The sequence below is a fragment of the Neophocaena asiaeorientalis genome, unplaced genomic scaffold (genome assembly GCF_003031525.2).
Source record: "Neophocaena asiaeorientalis asiaeorientalis breed wild unplaced genomic scaffold, Neophocaena_asiaeorientalis_V1.1 scaffold757, whole genome shotgun sequence".
In the NCBI taxonomy this organism is placed as follows: domain Eukaryota; kingdom Metazoa; phylum Chordata; class Mammalia; order Artiodactyla; family Phocoenidae; genus Neophocaena; species Neophocaena asiaeorientalis.
Genome location: NW_020172686.1, coordinates 1,261,039 through 1,274,975, shown reverse-complemented (window position 1 = coordinate 1,274,975; position 13,937 = coordinate 1,261,039). Strand labels below are relative to the sequence as shown.

The following is a 13,937-nucleotide window of genomic DNA, read 5'->3' as shown; positions in this document are numbered from 1 at the left end:
GGATTTTTCTTTCTTGGGAGAATTTTAACTATGAATTTAATTTCTTTAATAAATGTAGCACTATTCAGGTTACCCATTTCATATTAAGCTTTGGTGGTTTGTGTCTTTCAAGAATTTAGTCCATCAAAGTTGTCAAATTTGTTTTGTGTTGCTTACCCCTTCCACTGTTTTAGTTTCGCTGGTTTCTGGTCTTATCCTTACTATTTCATTCCTATTTACACTGGGCTTTACTCTTCTTTTCCTAGTTCCTTAAGGTAGGACTTTAGATTATTGATGTGAGACCTTTATTCTTTTCTAATGTAGGTATTTAGTGCCATTAATTTCCCTCTACACGCTGCTTTTTCTGCATCTCAAAAAATTTGATATGTTGTATTTTAATTTGTACATGTTGTATATAATAATTCAAAATATTTCCCATATTTTTCTTGAAATTTCTTGGAGCCATGAATTACTTAGAATTGTGCTGCTTAATTTCCAAGTGTTTGTCGATTTTTCTGTTCTTGTTGCAATTGGTTTCTTGTTAAACTGCACTACAGATGGAAAAAATTTTGAAAGGTTTCAATTATTTAAAAAATGTTAAGATTAATGACTTAGGACATGACCTGTATTGATGAATGCTTCACATGTAGTTGAAAAGAATACATACTCTGCTGTTGGATATTCTAGACATGTCTACCAGGTCTACTTTATTGATGGCATTATTCAGTGCTTCTATAGCCTTGCTGATTTTTGGTCTCCAACTTATGTTACTGAGAAATAACTGTTGAAGTGTCCAACTAAAATGGTAGAGTATATTTCTCATTTCACCCTGTTTTTGCATGATTTTGAAGCTTTCTTGTTAAGTGCATGCACATTTAGGATTGTCTTTTTGGCAAAATGATGCTTTTCATTATATAAGGTACCTATATATTCCTGATAATTTTCTTTGCTCTTTGAATATATATTTACTTCCAGAAAAGGGTACATATTTTCTAATGACAGCTCTTAGGCTGGGAGATAAGGTGGGTCTGAATCAATCTGATCTGTATTTCAACTGACCGAGCTTGGTTGAAGCTTTTGGTTGAGTTAGTGCAAAACTGCCTTCAGATATTTTGAGGGCAAATCAGAATGTTTCCCTCAGCAGGGCCTGGAATCTGAGCATGGAGACGTTGTAGAGATTTGCTTGTGCTCACAGCCAAGCTGCCAGCTCTCAGAGCTGTGCGAAACAACTCCTTGCCTTACAGCCTGTAGTTTAAATATTTGCTTGTAGTTTATTTTGGTTTTTCTAAATAGACAATCACATGTGCAAACAATACGATTTTTGTTTCTGCCCCAAACCCCAATTCCTTACAACTTTCTGTTCTCACATATTGGCTAGAACTGTCATTATATTGCTCAATAAAATTGATGGGCATTCTTTTTCTTAATTTAAAGGTATACATTTACTGTTTTATCATTAAATATGACATTTGTCAGTTTTTGGAACATACTCCTTGCAAAGTTAAAGGAGTTAACTTCTATCTCTAATTTAATAACATTTTAAGATAATCTATGGGTATTATAGCCCATCAAATGATTTATCTACACATACTGAGATATTCATATGGCTTCTTTCTGGTAGTGTGGTTAATTTTACAAAAAGAATTTCTAATATTAAATCTTCCAAACACCCTAATGAGTTTTAATTAGGATCAGGTTCAGGTGCACATAACAGAACCAACTCTCCTCCCAACGAAAAAAGAAAAGATGCCATGAACAAGACAGTTCATCTCTCTTTTGTGTAAAAATATGCCCAGACTTGGTGGTCTAAGGGCTGGCACAGCAGCTCCATCATTACCAGAGAGCCACATCACTCTTATCTCTCTACCGCACTCAAGCAGACAGCTTCCACCCTCAAGAGGAATTCAGGTTCTAAGATGGCTGCTGAGTCTCCAAACATCCAGCATGTTGCATATTAAAAAGAAAAGATGAAAGCACACTAGGGGGCTTTCCCCACTTGTTTTCCTTTTGAAAAACCTTCCCATTATCCCTCTCAGTAACTTCTATGTCCATTTCATTACTCAGAATTAGCAGCAGGATCACACTTAGCTACAAAAAGAATGGAGAAATGCAGCTTTTTAGCTGAGCACATCACCATTATGAAAAATACAATGATACTGCTGGTAATGAAGAAATATTGGATTCACTACTAACAGTCTACTACACTTAATAATGTCATGACTTAAAAAAATAAAAACTCTACATTACTAGATGCATTTTTGCTATAATTCCATTTAGAATTTTTAAATCTATGTTCACAAATGACTTTGTCATTTCCCCCCAAAATGTCTACTTCCTGTGAAATATTGTAAAATGTTAGAATTATCTTTCCTTTAACTTTCCTGAAAATTATCAACTATTACTGAAAGTCTCTGGAACCTCTTTCTTTTCTGGGGCTGGGGCAGAGTTAGAGGAGCTAGGTAGATTTTCAAGCCAGAAATTCAATTTTTAACTTTCCTATTGTTTTTTACTGGTTGCTGATCTACTGATTTTTGTTAAGTTTCATTTATCTGAAAAATTTTCCATTTCATTTAAAATCAGACCCAATCCATCATTATCCTTTCACACAGTATTTGATTTATGCCTTCAACATTATGCTGACATCTCTGGCTTCTACTGGGAGAGGCTGAATGTGGATTTGCATCACACAATACAGAAGCTTTAAAATCTAATTGACCCTGGATGGTAGGAAACAGAATATGTGTTTATTCTTTATTTTGTGCATATATCTTCCTTGGAACATCAATGACAAAATACATATTCAGATTTTCCAGGTTTAAGGGACAGACTGTAGCAGATATCTGAAATTCTTTCCTTATGCAAGCCTTCTCTTCCCTTCTGTAAATCATCATTCTTCACCCCAGGTCTATTAACATTGGATAATAATAATGAACTGAACACATAAGGACTTGGGATTCAGAAATCATTGACTACGTCCTTCAAGTTTCTTTGGGTGAGAGATGGGATTCCCCACTGAAGTAAAGAGCACAAAGTAGTGGGTGTTTCAGAAATATTTGCAGTTTTGAATCCTCATATTCCTCCAAGATAGCCTAACCTAATTTTCAGATTAATGCTCATTCACATAAGGTAATTGGTGAGGCTGTGAAAAAAACTGACTTTGTAAGTAAGCAACTGGTAGAATGACTTTTCACCGTCCTGAATCTATAGCTATACATACACATTTCAGCAGCATCACTTAAAGGTATCACTTAAATGTACTGAGAGGATACAAGATAGTTCAAATTAACAGAGAAGTGAACTAGGATTAAAAAGGGACAATAACTAAAGCTATTCTGTGTAATCTATATAGAAGGAACTAATTAATACTAGCAGTAAGATGCTACCTGAGAACAAAAGCTAAGTTTGATTTACTGTACTAAGGAGTCCATTAAAAATTTATATTCTGAACTATCTCAGCCAAATCCTGGCAGGGCACCTTGAATGATGATCCCATCATGACTGCATACACTGTGAATTCTCTTAAAGGAAATCAAGGTGTTCTAACCAGAGAAGGTAGAACAGATTGCAGATACACAATCACATGAAACTATATTGCACTATATTGATTATATAACTAAAGAGGTAGCTTTCAGGACCATTTACAAAGGGTACAAAATAAAAGGTTTAAAGTATGGAAATGCATTTTAATGCCATATTATTCTAGTAAGAAGTTGTATTTTTAAATAAGAATGTCTCTATGCAGAGTAGAAACCCCTGGAAAATGGTATTGTTATCTAGCTAATTTATCTATCAAATGCGGCATTCACAAGAATATGCAAAACTACACAAAACATATTTTATAGTACAGAAACGAAGATAACACCTAAATATCCCTGCAGGTCTTATGATGTCATCCTTATTGTTATCCTGATTGTTACATTTATTTACACAGATTAAAAAATCTTTATGTTGTACTATGAACATACCTATCATTGATAGTTGAATACTTTCTCCAATTGTTTCCTAAAAGTTTGGAACATTTGGAACATAATTTCCCTTCATTTGTAAAGGAAATTATTTTTTTCCAAATGAATCAAAATAATAGTAAATAAACCTTCCTGCTGAGGCTTTACCCCATCTGAAATATTCATAGATCTTCATTCATTCAAATTTTTTCTTTTTTTTTTTTACTAGAAGTTTGTCCTTCTAGACGAAGAATTTCCCTAACTTATAGCATGGTTTCTCCAAGGTATGAGCTTATGATACCTGCAATTCATTCATTTATGTTTTCTCTCATTAAAATCCTAATTCTTAGTAAACTATGAATTTCAAAGGACTGTATTCTATATTCATTTGCATTATGGAATTTCCTCTTTGTGGATGTTAGCATATCAAAAAATGGCTTTCTGACATTCATTTCATTCATAATGTTCCTCACCTGCACAAACTTACAAGACTTCCTGCTAAGAACTTTCATAGGGTTCACTGAATTCAGAGTCCCTTGTGCACATGTACTGATTTTTTTGTGTGTATAAAAAACAGAGTTCCACATGCCACATATACATGGTGTACAATGAGATGATTCCATTTACAGAGTTTCTCTTCTGTACAAATTTTCTGGGAATTCCTGTGACTTGACTTTTGAGAGAAAGTTTCTTACATTTACTTCACCAATATGTTTCTCATCTGTGTGAGTTCTCTGGTGCATAATGAGCTGTGACTTCCAACAAAAGGCCTTCCCACATTCACTGCACTTACAGGGTTTCTCTCCTGTATGAGTTCTTTGATGTGCACTGAGAATTGATTTCTGAGAGAAGGTTTTTCCACATTCACTGCATCCATAGGGTTTCTCCCCTGAATGAGTCCTCTGATGTACAATGAGCTGAGACTTCCTAATGAAGGCTTTTTCACATTCGTTGCATTCATAGGGCTTCTCTCTTGTGTGCATTCTCTGATGTACAATGAGCCGTAATTTTCCACTGAAGGACTTCTCACATTGACTGCATTTATAAGGGTTTTCCCCTGCATGAGTGCGCTCGTGTACAATGAGTAGCGACTTCCAAATGAAGGTTTTCCCGCATTTGTGGCATTCATATGGTTTCTCTCCAGAATGAGTTCTCATGTGTATAATGAGGTATGACTTGCTACTAAAGGCTTTCCCACACTCACTGCACCCATAAGGTTTTTCCCCAGCATGAGTTCGCTGATGTGACATGAGCTGATCTTTTCTATTGAAGGCTTTCCCACATTCACTGCATTCATACGGATTCTCCCCCGTGTGAATTCTCTGATGTACAATAAGTTGTGAATTGAAACTGAAGGATTTCCCGCATTCACTGCATTCATGTGGTTTCTCTCCTGTGTGAGTCCTCATATGTATGATGAGGTAGGACTTGCTCCTAAAAGCTTTCCCACATTCAATGCATCCATAGGGTTTCAACCCTGTGTGACTTCTCTGATGTACAATGAGCTGTGACTTCAAACTGAAGGCTTTTCCACACTGATTACACCCATAGGGTTTCACCCCAGTGTGTGCTCCCTGATGTACAATGAGCTGTGACTTGAAAGTAAAGGCTTTCCCACATTCACTACAACCATAGGGTTTCTCTCCTGTGTGGGTTCTCTGATGAACAATAAGATTCGACTTTGTGTTAAAGGCTTTCTGACAGTCACTGCATTCAAAGGGTTTCTCTCCTGTATGAGTTCTCTGATGTATCACGAGCTGTGACTTCAAACCAAAAGTTTTCCCACAGTCACTGCATTCATAGGGCTTCTCCCCTGCATGAGTTCTCTGGTGTGAGATGAGCTGGTATTTCCGACTGAAGGCTTTCCCACATTCACTGCATTCATAGGGATTCTCCCCCGTGTGAATTCTCTGATGTACAATAAGTTGTGAATTGAAACTGAAGGATTTCCCGCATTCACTGCATTCATGTGGTTTCTCTCCTGTGTGAGTCCTCATATGTATGATGAGGTAGGACTTGCTCCTAAAAGCTTTCCCACATTCAATGCATCCATAGGGTTTCACTCCTGTGTGACTTCTCTGATGTACAATGAGTTGTGACTTCAAACTGAACGCTTTTCCACACTGATTACATGCATAGGGTTTTACCCCAGTGTGTGCTCCCTGATGTACAATGAGCTGTGACTTGAAAGTAAAGGCTTTCCCACATTCACTACAACCATAGGGTTTCTCCCCCGTGTGGGTTCTCTGATGTACCATGAGGTTAGACTTTGTATTAAAAGCTTTCCGACAATCACTGCATTCATAGGGTTTCTCCCCTGTGTGAATTCTTTGATGTATAATGAGTTGTGATTTCAAACCAAAAGCTTTCCCACAGTCATGACACCCATAGGGTTTCTGTCCTGAATGAGTTCTCTGGTGTGAAACAAGCTGGTCTTTCCTACTGAAGACTTTCCCACATTCACAGCATTCATAGGGATTCTCCCGCGTGTGAATTCTCTGATGTATAACAAGTTGTGAATTGAAACTGAAAGTTTTCTGACAAACACTGCATTCATGTAGTTTCTCTCCTGTGTGAGTTCTCTGATGAACAATGAGGTAGGATTTGCTGCTGAAGTCTTTCCCACATCCATTACATTTGTAGGGTTTTTCTTTTGCATGAGTTTGCTGATGCACCACAAGGTATGACTTGCTGCTGAAGGCCTTCCCACAGTAACTGCATTCAAAGGGCTTTCCTCCCATACGTATTTGCTTGCATATGAGCTGTGACTTTCTGTTGGCAGTTTTTCCAGATTTATTACTTTCACAGTATTTTATCCCAATAACAGCTTGCTCATGTTTAGAATGGAAGGACGATTCCCTATGTGCATGAAACCCATTAGGATTCTTTCTGGAATAATTATTACCGAAATCTGTACTATATTTCAAACTCTTTCCATTTGTGACACATTTATGAAGTTTTTGTCTTGAAGAAACATAATTTGTACTAAGAAGACATAGTTTTCCAAATGCAGTACACTGATAGCCTTTTGACATACTTCTTAGCTTGCCTTGATTTTCCTTATGCCATTCCATATGACCATCAATTTCCCAGACTTCGTCTAGAAATGAAAATACTCATGTTATAAATAGTAACATGATCCTAGTATAGCATAAAATTGCCTTAAAAATGCCATATCATGAGGTTTTTCTTAGTTTCAGCTATCAGTTCTGAATGTAATTAAAATCTCAAGTGTAAATGTACCCAAACTCCTGAGCACTCAGGAAAACAAAGCAAATCAAAATATGTATGAGGCAAAGGGAACTGACAATAAATAAAGGTAGTCTTGAGTTACAAAATTTTGCAAAATGCCTTCTTTAGAAAGCAAAAGAGAAATGAGCAAAACAGAAAGAGGTGGGGCCTTCCCTGGTGGCACAGTGGATAAGAATCCGCCTGCCAATGCAGGGGACATGGGTTCAAGCCCTAGTCCAAGAAGATCCCACATGCTGCAGAGCAACTAAGCCCATGTGCCACAACTACTGAGCCTGCGGTCTAGAGCCCGTGAGCCACAACTACTGAAGCCCATGTGCCACAACTACTGAAGCCCGTGCACCTAGAGCCCATGCTCCACAAAAGGAGAAGCTACTGCAATGAGAAGCCTGCGCACCATAAGGAAGAGTAGCCCCCGCTCGCCACAACTAGAGAAAGCCTGAGTGCAGAAATGAAGATGCAATGCAGCCAAAAATAAATAAATTTATTTATTTATTTTAAATATATATATATCTATATAAAGAGGTGGGAAAGGATCTCTGAGCATTAGCTTCATTCAACGAATAACCGTTAAATATCTATTATGTGCCAAACACTGTGCCAAGCTCAGGAGAAAGAGCAGAACCACTGCAGATTGGTTTACAGTCTTCTTGGGAATAAAGTTCCACTGAATACCCAAATAGATGAAAATAAACTCACAAGAAACATCATCAAGATGTTTCAGAATGCTGACAAGCAGCAGCTAATAAAGCTTCCAGAAAAACCAAAAAAGTTTCATATAATGGGTCAAAATTTAGAGTAGATCTGACTACTCATTAGCATCGCTAGGAGAGAAAAAACAGAGCATTCAGGGGTAAAGTATAAACATTTTCAGTGGCACATGTCTCAAATTTTATATCAAATGCACCCTTTCACAGGAAGCTACTATGAAAGGTGTTCCTTTCACAGGAAACTACTATGAAAACAAACCAAGAAAAAAGATGACACAAAAAAATAGAAAAGAAAATCTGAAAGGAGATTCCAGGTTAAAAACTGTACAACCAGGTCTTGAGAAAAATCAGCTTACACTGGAGCAAGTCAAAAGACATGGGAGTGATGTCACCAGGAAGATGAAATTGACAGAATCACTAATTTAGCTGAATGTACCAAAAGAATATTTAGACATGTGAAGAAGAGTCTGGGGTTAAATTAATTATAAATACATTAATGATAACACAGAAAACTGGGCACGGAAGTAAAACAACTCAAGAGAAAAAGTGATTTATGAACGAAAACTAGCCATTGTAAACTTGCATGATTTACCTGTAAACAGAAATTACATGGTCGTAAAGATATAAAAACTGAAGACTGATCTAAGTATGAAACAGCTTGATTAGGATGATGGAGGTATGGAAAGAGACAGTGTGTATATCATGGGGAATATGAGGGAAGGAGGATGAAAGAGAATTAAATCTTTACCCTTCACACTAAGTAATTAGGAGGAAATCAAGGTGCAAGAGAATAAGTTGCTTATTTAGAAAAACACGGACGTAAATACCATAAGAAAGAGCTAAAGAGATGAAACTGGTTTTCTCTGAGGGGAATGAAAAACAGACGGGGCAGGGTGGCCAGAATGCTTTTAAACATAAACCCAACCCAACTCCCACCCCCCAACCAAATTCCAAAAATACAAAGTGGATAGGGAACTAGACACAAGACTAAGTCCTCAGTCATAATCAGAAATACCTGGAGGTTGAACAGAAGAGAGAATGGGTAGAGTTGACCTAGATGTCCCAAAGTTATTGCTGACCAAGGCAATGGACAAAAAAGTGTATTAAGAGAACACAGAAGCAGGTCAGGTTTGAAGACAGCAATATCACAGGATCTTAACACCCCATTTCAGGTTTCCCTACATCTTAAATCTGAACCCTCTTATTCATTTTGTACACAACCTCCAAATTATATTTTCCCAAACATCAATTCCCAACTGGGACAGTACCCACCTCCATGCAGTGAGAAATGAACAGGAGCATGTTTGACTATTACAGTGGCTTTGGAGGGAACATTACTGGCTATTACTGGGTTGGCCAAAAAGTTCCTTTGGTTTTTAAGTAAACATAAAAGATACATTTTCCATTTTCACCAAGAACTTTACTGAACAACATATTAGCCATTATGGGTTTTTTTGTTTGCGGTACGCGGCCTCTCACTGTTGTGGCCTCTCCCATTACGGAGCACAGGCTCAGATGCGCAGGCCCAGCAGCCATGGCTCATGGGCCCAGCTGCTCCGTGGCATGTGGGACCCTCCCGGACCGGGGCACGAACCCATGTCCCCTGCATCAGCAGGCGAACTCTCAACCACTGCAACACCAGGGAAGCCCTCGCCATTTTGTTCCACTACCTTCTGCCATATTTCAGGCAACTTCATAATTCCATCTTACCAAAAGGTTTTATCTTTTTGAGCAAAGAACTCTTCCAGGTGCCTTTTACAGTCTTCCAGGGAATTAAAATTTTTTCCATTAAGAGAATTTTGTAAAGACTGAAATAAATGGAAATCCAAAGGTGCATTGTCTCGTGAATATGGCAGATGAATCAGAACTTCCCAGCCAAGCTGTAACGGTTTTTGCCTCGTCATCAAAAAAACATACGGTCTTGCATTATCCTGATGGAAGATAATGTGTTTTCCGTTGAGTAATTCTGGATGTTTTATCTCGAGTGCTGCTTAGAGTTGGTCTAATTGGGAGCAGTACTTGTTGGAAGTAATCATTTGGTTTTCCAGAAGAAGCTCATAATAGAGGACTCCCTTCCAATCCCACCATATATACAACATCATCTTCTTTGGATGAAGACCAGCCTTTGGTGTGGTTGATGGTGGTTCATTTCACTTGCCCCACGATCTCTTCCGTTCCACATTATTGTACAGTATCCACTTTTCATTCGCCCATCACAATTCGTCTTAAAAACTGAACGTTTTCGTTACATTTAAGTAGAGAATCGCATTTGAAAATATGATCAAGAAGGTTTTCTTCGCTTAACTTACATGGAACCCAAACATCAAAGCAATTAACATAACCAAGCTTGTGCAAATGATTTTCAACCCTTGATTTGGATCTGGATTTTGCATATATCGGCTATCTCCCTTGTGATATAACGTTAATTGTCCTCAATTAAGGTCTCAATTCGATTGCTATCAATTTCAACTGGTCTACCTGACCGTGGAGCATCATCCAGAGAGAAATCTTCAGCATGAAACTTCACAAATCACTTTTGACATGTTAGATCAGTCACAGCCCCTTCTCCATATACTGCACAAATCCCTTTCTGCATTTCAGTTGCAGTTTTGCCTTCCTTGAAATAATACAGTATAATAGGCCAAAAATGTTGCTTTCTTCCATCTTCAATATTAAAATGGCTACACAAAAATTCACCAATTTTGATACGTTTTTTTTAATGCATGCTGATACGACAATTCAATTAAGGTCTCAATTCGATTGCTATCAATTTCAACTGGTCTACCTGACCGTGGAGCATCATCCAGAGAGAAATCTTCAGCATGAAACTTCACAAATCACTTTTGACATGTTAGATCAGTCACAGCCCCTTCTCCATATACTGCACAAATCCCTTTCTGCATTTCAGTTGCAGTTTTGCCTTCCTTGAAATAATACAGTATAATAGGCCAAAAATGTTGCTTTCTTCCATCTTCAATATTAAAATGGCTACACAAAAATTCACCAATTTTGATACTTTTTTTTAATGCATGCTGATACGACAGCTGTCACAATACAATCTAACAAAACTGTTTTGAATGAAGTTAAAGACAACTAAGTGCTACCAGAGCCATCTTATGGAAAAAACTGAATGAACCTTTGGCCAACCCAATACATGGTCTTAAAGTCAGAAGTGTTTCCATCAAGAAGAAAACAGGCCAGTGAGTAATTAACCTTTGCCCTCAAATCATATTTGCTCATGTTTGGCTGTCAGTGTTGTCCCTGTAGACTCTGAAAGTTCGAGGATACTGAATCTGTCAGTTTCTGTACTTCACCCTTCCAATCCTTCTGTTGCTGGCACCACACTCCTGCTTATTTTCCCTTGGTTCCCACATCTCTGGTTTCCTTCATTTGATTTCCCAGGAAATCTAATGAATTTGCTGTTGAGCATTTTCTTTACAACAATAATTGCAGGAAATTAATCATTGCTGGTATCTCAAGGAAGAGCACAAAGAATTCAAGAAATAAGAACAGAATACCAGAGCCAGTGAGTAGAAGACAGGAATTCACAAGATTAAAGATTATTTAAACATGATTTAAGACTGTATTAAACATGATTACTGGCTGTGGCCCATCTTGAGTTTAGCCACAGAAGACAATGGAAGAGGAAATCATGCTAAGCCAGCAGAACCCGGGCTCACCAGGCCACGGCCACAGCAGGAAGCCCCGGCACAGCCTGCCCAGCCCGGGTTCCAATGCTTCTCTGTTGTGCCACTCCTGCTGCTCTCCCAGAACGAGGTTCCTGTTGTACCCACCCTGTACTTCCCTCTGCCACTCTACCTGTCTGGCTGGTTGTACGTGGATAACTTATCTTTAATTATAGATCACCGGACCACGAAGAACCACCATGTCTGATTAGAAACAAGGATCCTAGACTTGCATTAATATACTAGAAGAATGACAAGGGGGTGATAGAATATTTTTGAAGATGAATGGATGGAAAGAGAGGTGTGACTGGATGATACCTAACCAGAGAGGTAGATGGAGGTGGACAGCGCTGCCTACCCAGCCGTTCTGCTGCCCTTTCCTGGCTGGCAGAAACCTGATCTTATTTCCTACTTCCATTTGTAAGGCCGTGTGCTGCAGTTAGGAAAATGGGACCCACTTCCAGACCCCTGCCGAGAGTGAAGCATGATATAGCTGAGCCGACAGTGATGGCCCCGTTTTCCTCACCAGAGTCTTCTTTACACAGGGATATGTGATGAAAATCTAGCCTGCTCAACATGGTAAGTCTGCTGGGGCTTCCTAAAATAGATTTTAATGCCTGATTAAAAGGGCCATGTGGGAAGAAACAGTCTCTCTTATTCCACCGCCCACTGGTATATCTGCAGGTGTTGGCTGGAACTGCAAGAGGCATCTGGTGACCATGAGGGGAGGAAATCTGAGAAATACTGACATAGTTAGAATGGCGAGGCAGAGATAGACGTTTGGGCATTTAGTAAGTCAAGCAGTCCCACATCAGGACATTTTGTGATGTGTGGTAATAAATCACTTCTGCCTAAATAGTTTGATTTAGGACTAATCAAAAATTGCAGCTGAAACAATCCTAATAATACAAAGATTATCTGTTGGTTTATCCTGCCACACTTATGACAGAATACGTAGTTGCTTAGGGAAATATATCTGACAGTAACATCAGGATGAACTCACAGTATAAAAAGACTAAAAGGTATAAATTTGGCTAATAAGTAGAATAAGCAAGAAATGAAATAATGGAATTCCCTGGCGGTTCAGTAGTTAGGACTCCATGCTTTTACTGCCAAGGGCCCGGGTTCAATCTCTGGTCAGGAACTAAGATTCCATAAGCCGTGTGGTGTAGCCAAAAAAGAAAAGAAAAGAAAAAAAAGATAATATTGGGAATTATCTCATTCCCAATGAGAAGGAGGTGGGAATTGAGAAGATGGAGGCCTTAAAAGACTTATTTTTGAAGGACCAAGATACTAACAGATTATAGCTAGACTAGTGAAGATAACTGCATAAAAAGAATATTTAGGCTCACGCCCCAGTGCCAGGAAGAAAAACCAGGAGCATAGCAGAACTAACAAACAGGAAGGTAAGAAGAAATTATCATACAGCTATGGGGCAGCAGAAGGGACATTCCAATTCCAGTTTCTGAAAAATGAGACAAGGGAGTGGCCCATGCAGGGAAGATGCCCTGTGGAACAATCAAACCCAGTACCAAAGGGCAGATGAAAGAGGGATGGAGCTGTCAGTCACCAATACAGAAAGAAAAAGCGTAAATCTTCAGAGTGGAAGTCTTTTAAAACTTACAATATACGAGGAAAGTGGGGAATATAAGAAAGACCCCTTTGGACTCAGAGGAAAGAGCACGCGAGGGCAGAAAAGCACGAGGAGAATAAGCACTGCGTCGTGCAGTGTGAGAGTGGGTTCCACGGGGTTCACTTGAGTAAGGCGTGGGGGAAAGGCTTCAGGCAAGAGAACTGATATTATCAAATGATGCAGGAATACACTCAGAAAGAACAGTGATGACAAAGCCATTAGGAAGGAGAAGCAGAAAGGGTAGAGTCTCCTAACACGTAGGTTTCAAGGGGAAGGAAATTGGAACTGTGTTGAATATGAATGTAAGTAATTTTAGAAAAATAGAAAAAAAGTAGAAGGGGTGTGAAAGTCACATGAAAAGAGGTAAAGAGGAAAAGCTTGCTTAAATGCATGATGAAATGCATCTATCACCACGGGAAAGTAAGAAGGAAGCTGAGAATGCCACAGAGGAGATTAACTAAGAGACAATGGTTACAAATGACCCGAAAGTACAAACACAAAGGGAACATCACGTCAGAACTCACACCAATTCTAAGGAGGAAAAGATCTAAATGTCCTGACGACTCACCCATATGGCTCTCACTTGGAATTTGCATCATCCACAGCTCTTCTTGTTCCAACTGGAAAATGATATTCGGTTTGGTGTGTTGATACCCTGTGAATAGAAAATTACAGACAACCTGGCCCCAAACTGCCTAGGACCATGGGATTCAGCAGAATGGGGAAGACTCGGTTT

General features: G+C 38.7%; 1 protein-coding gene across 8 annotated transcripts in view; it reads right to left on the bottom strand.

Moving 5' to 3' along the window:
* Nucleotides 1–2,210: 2,210 nt before the first annotated feature.
* ZNF10 (zinc finger protein 10) overlaps nt 2,211–13,937 on the bottom strand; it is a 103,965-nt gene continuing 92,238 nt past the window's right edge. For 6 of the 8 annotated variants that reach the window (XM_024739885.1, XM_024739883.1, XM_024739886.1 and 3 more), the window contains 2 exons: nt 13,770–13,856; nt 2,212–7,023 (listed from right to left, as the gene is read on the bottom strand). In XM_024739885.1, the coding sequence (XP_024595653.1) occupies nt 4,547–7,023; nt 13,770–13,856 (2,564 nt within the window). In that variant the 3' untranslated portion in view covers nt 2,212–4,546. Of the gene's footprint in view, nt 7,024–9,592; nt 9,630–13,769; nt 13,857–13,937 lie in introns of those variants that run through there. The other 2 variants (XM_024739892.1, XM_024739888.1) reach the window with 2 other exon arrangements.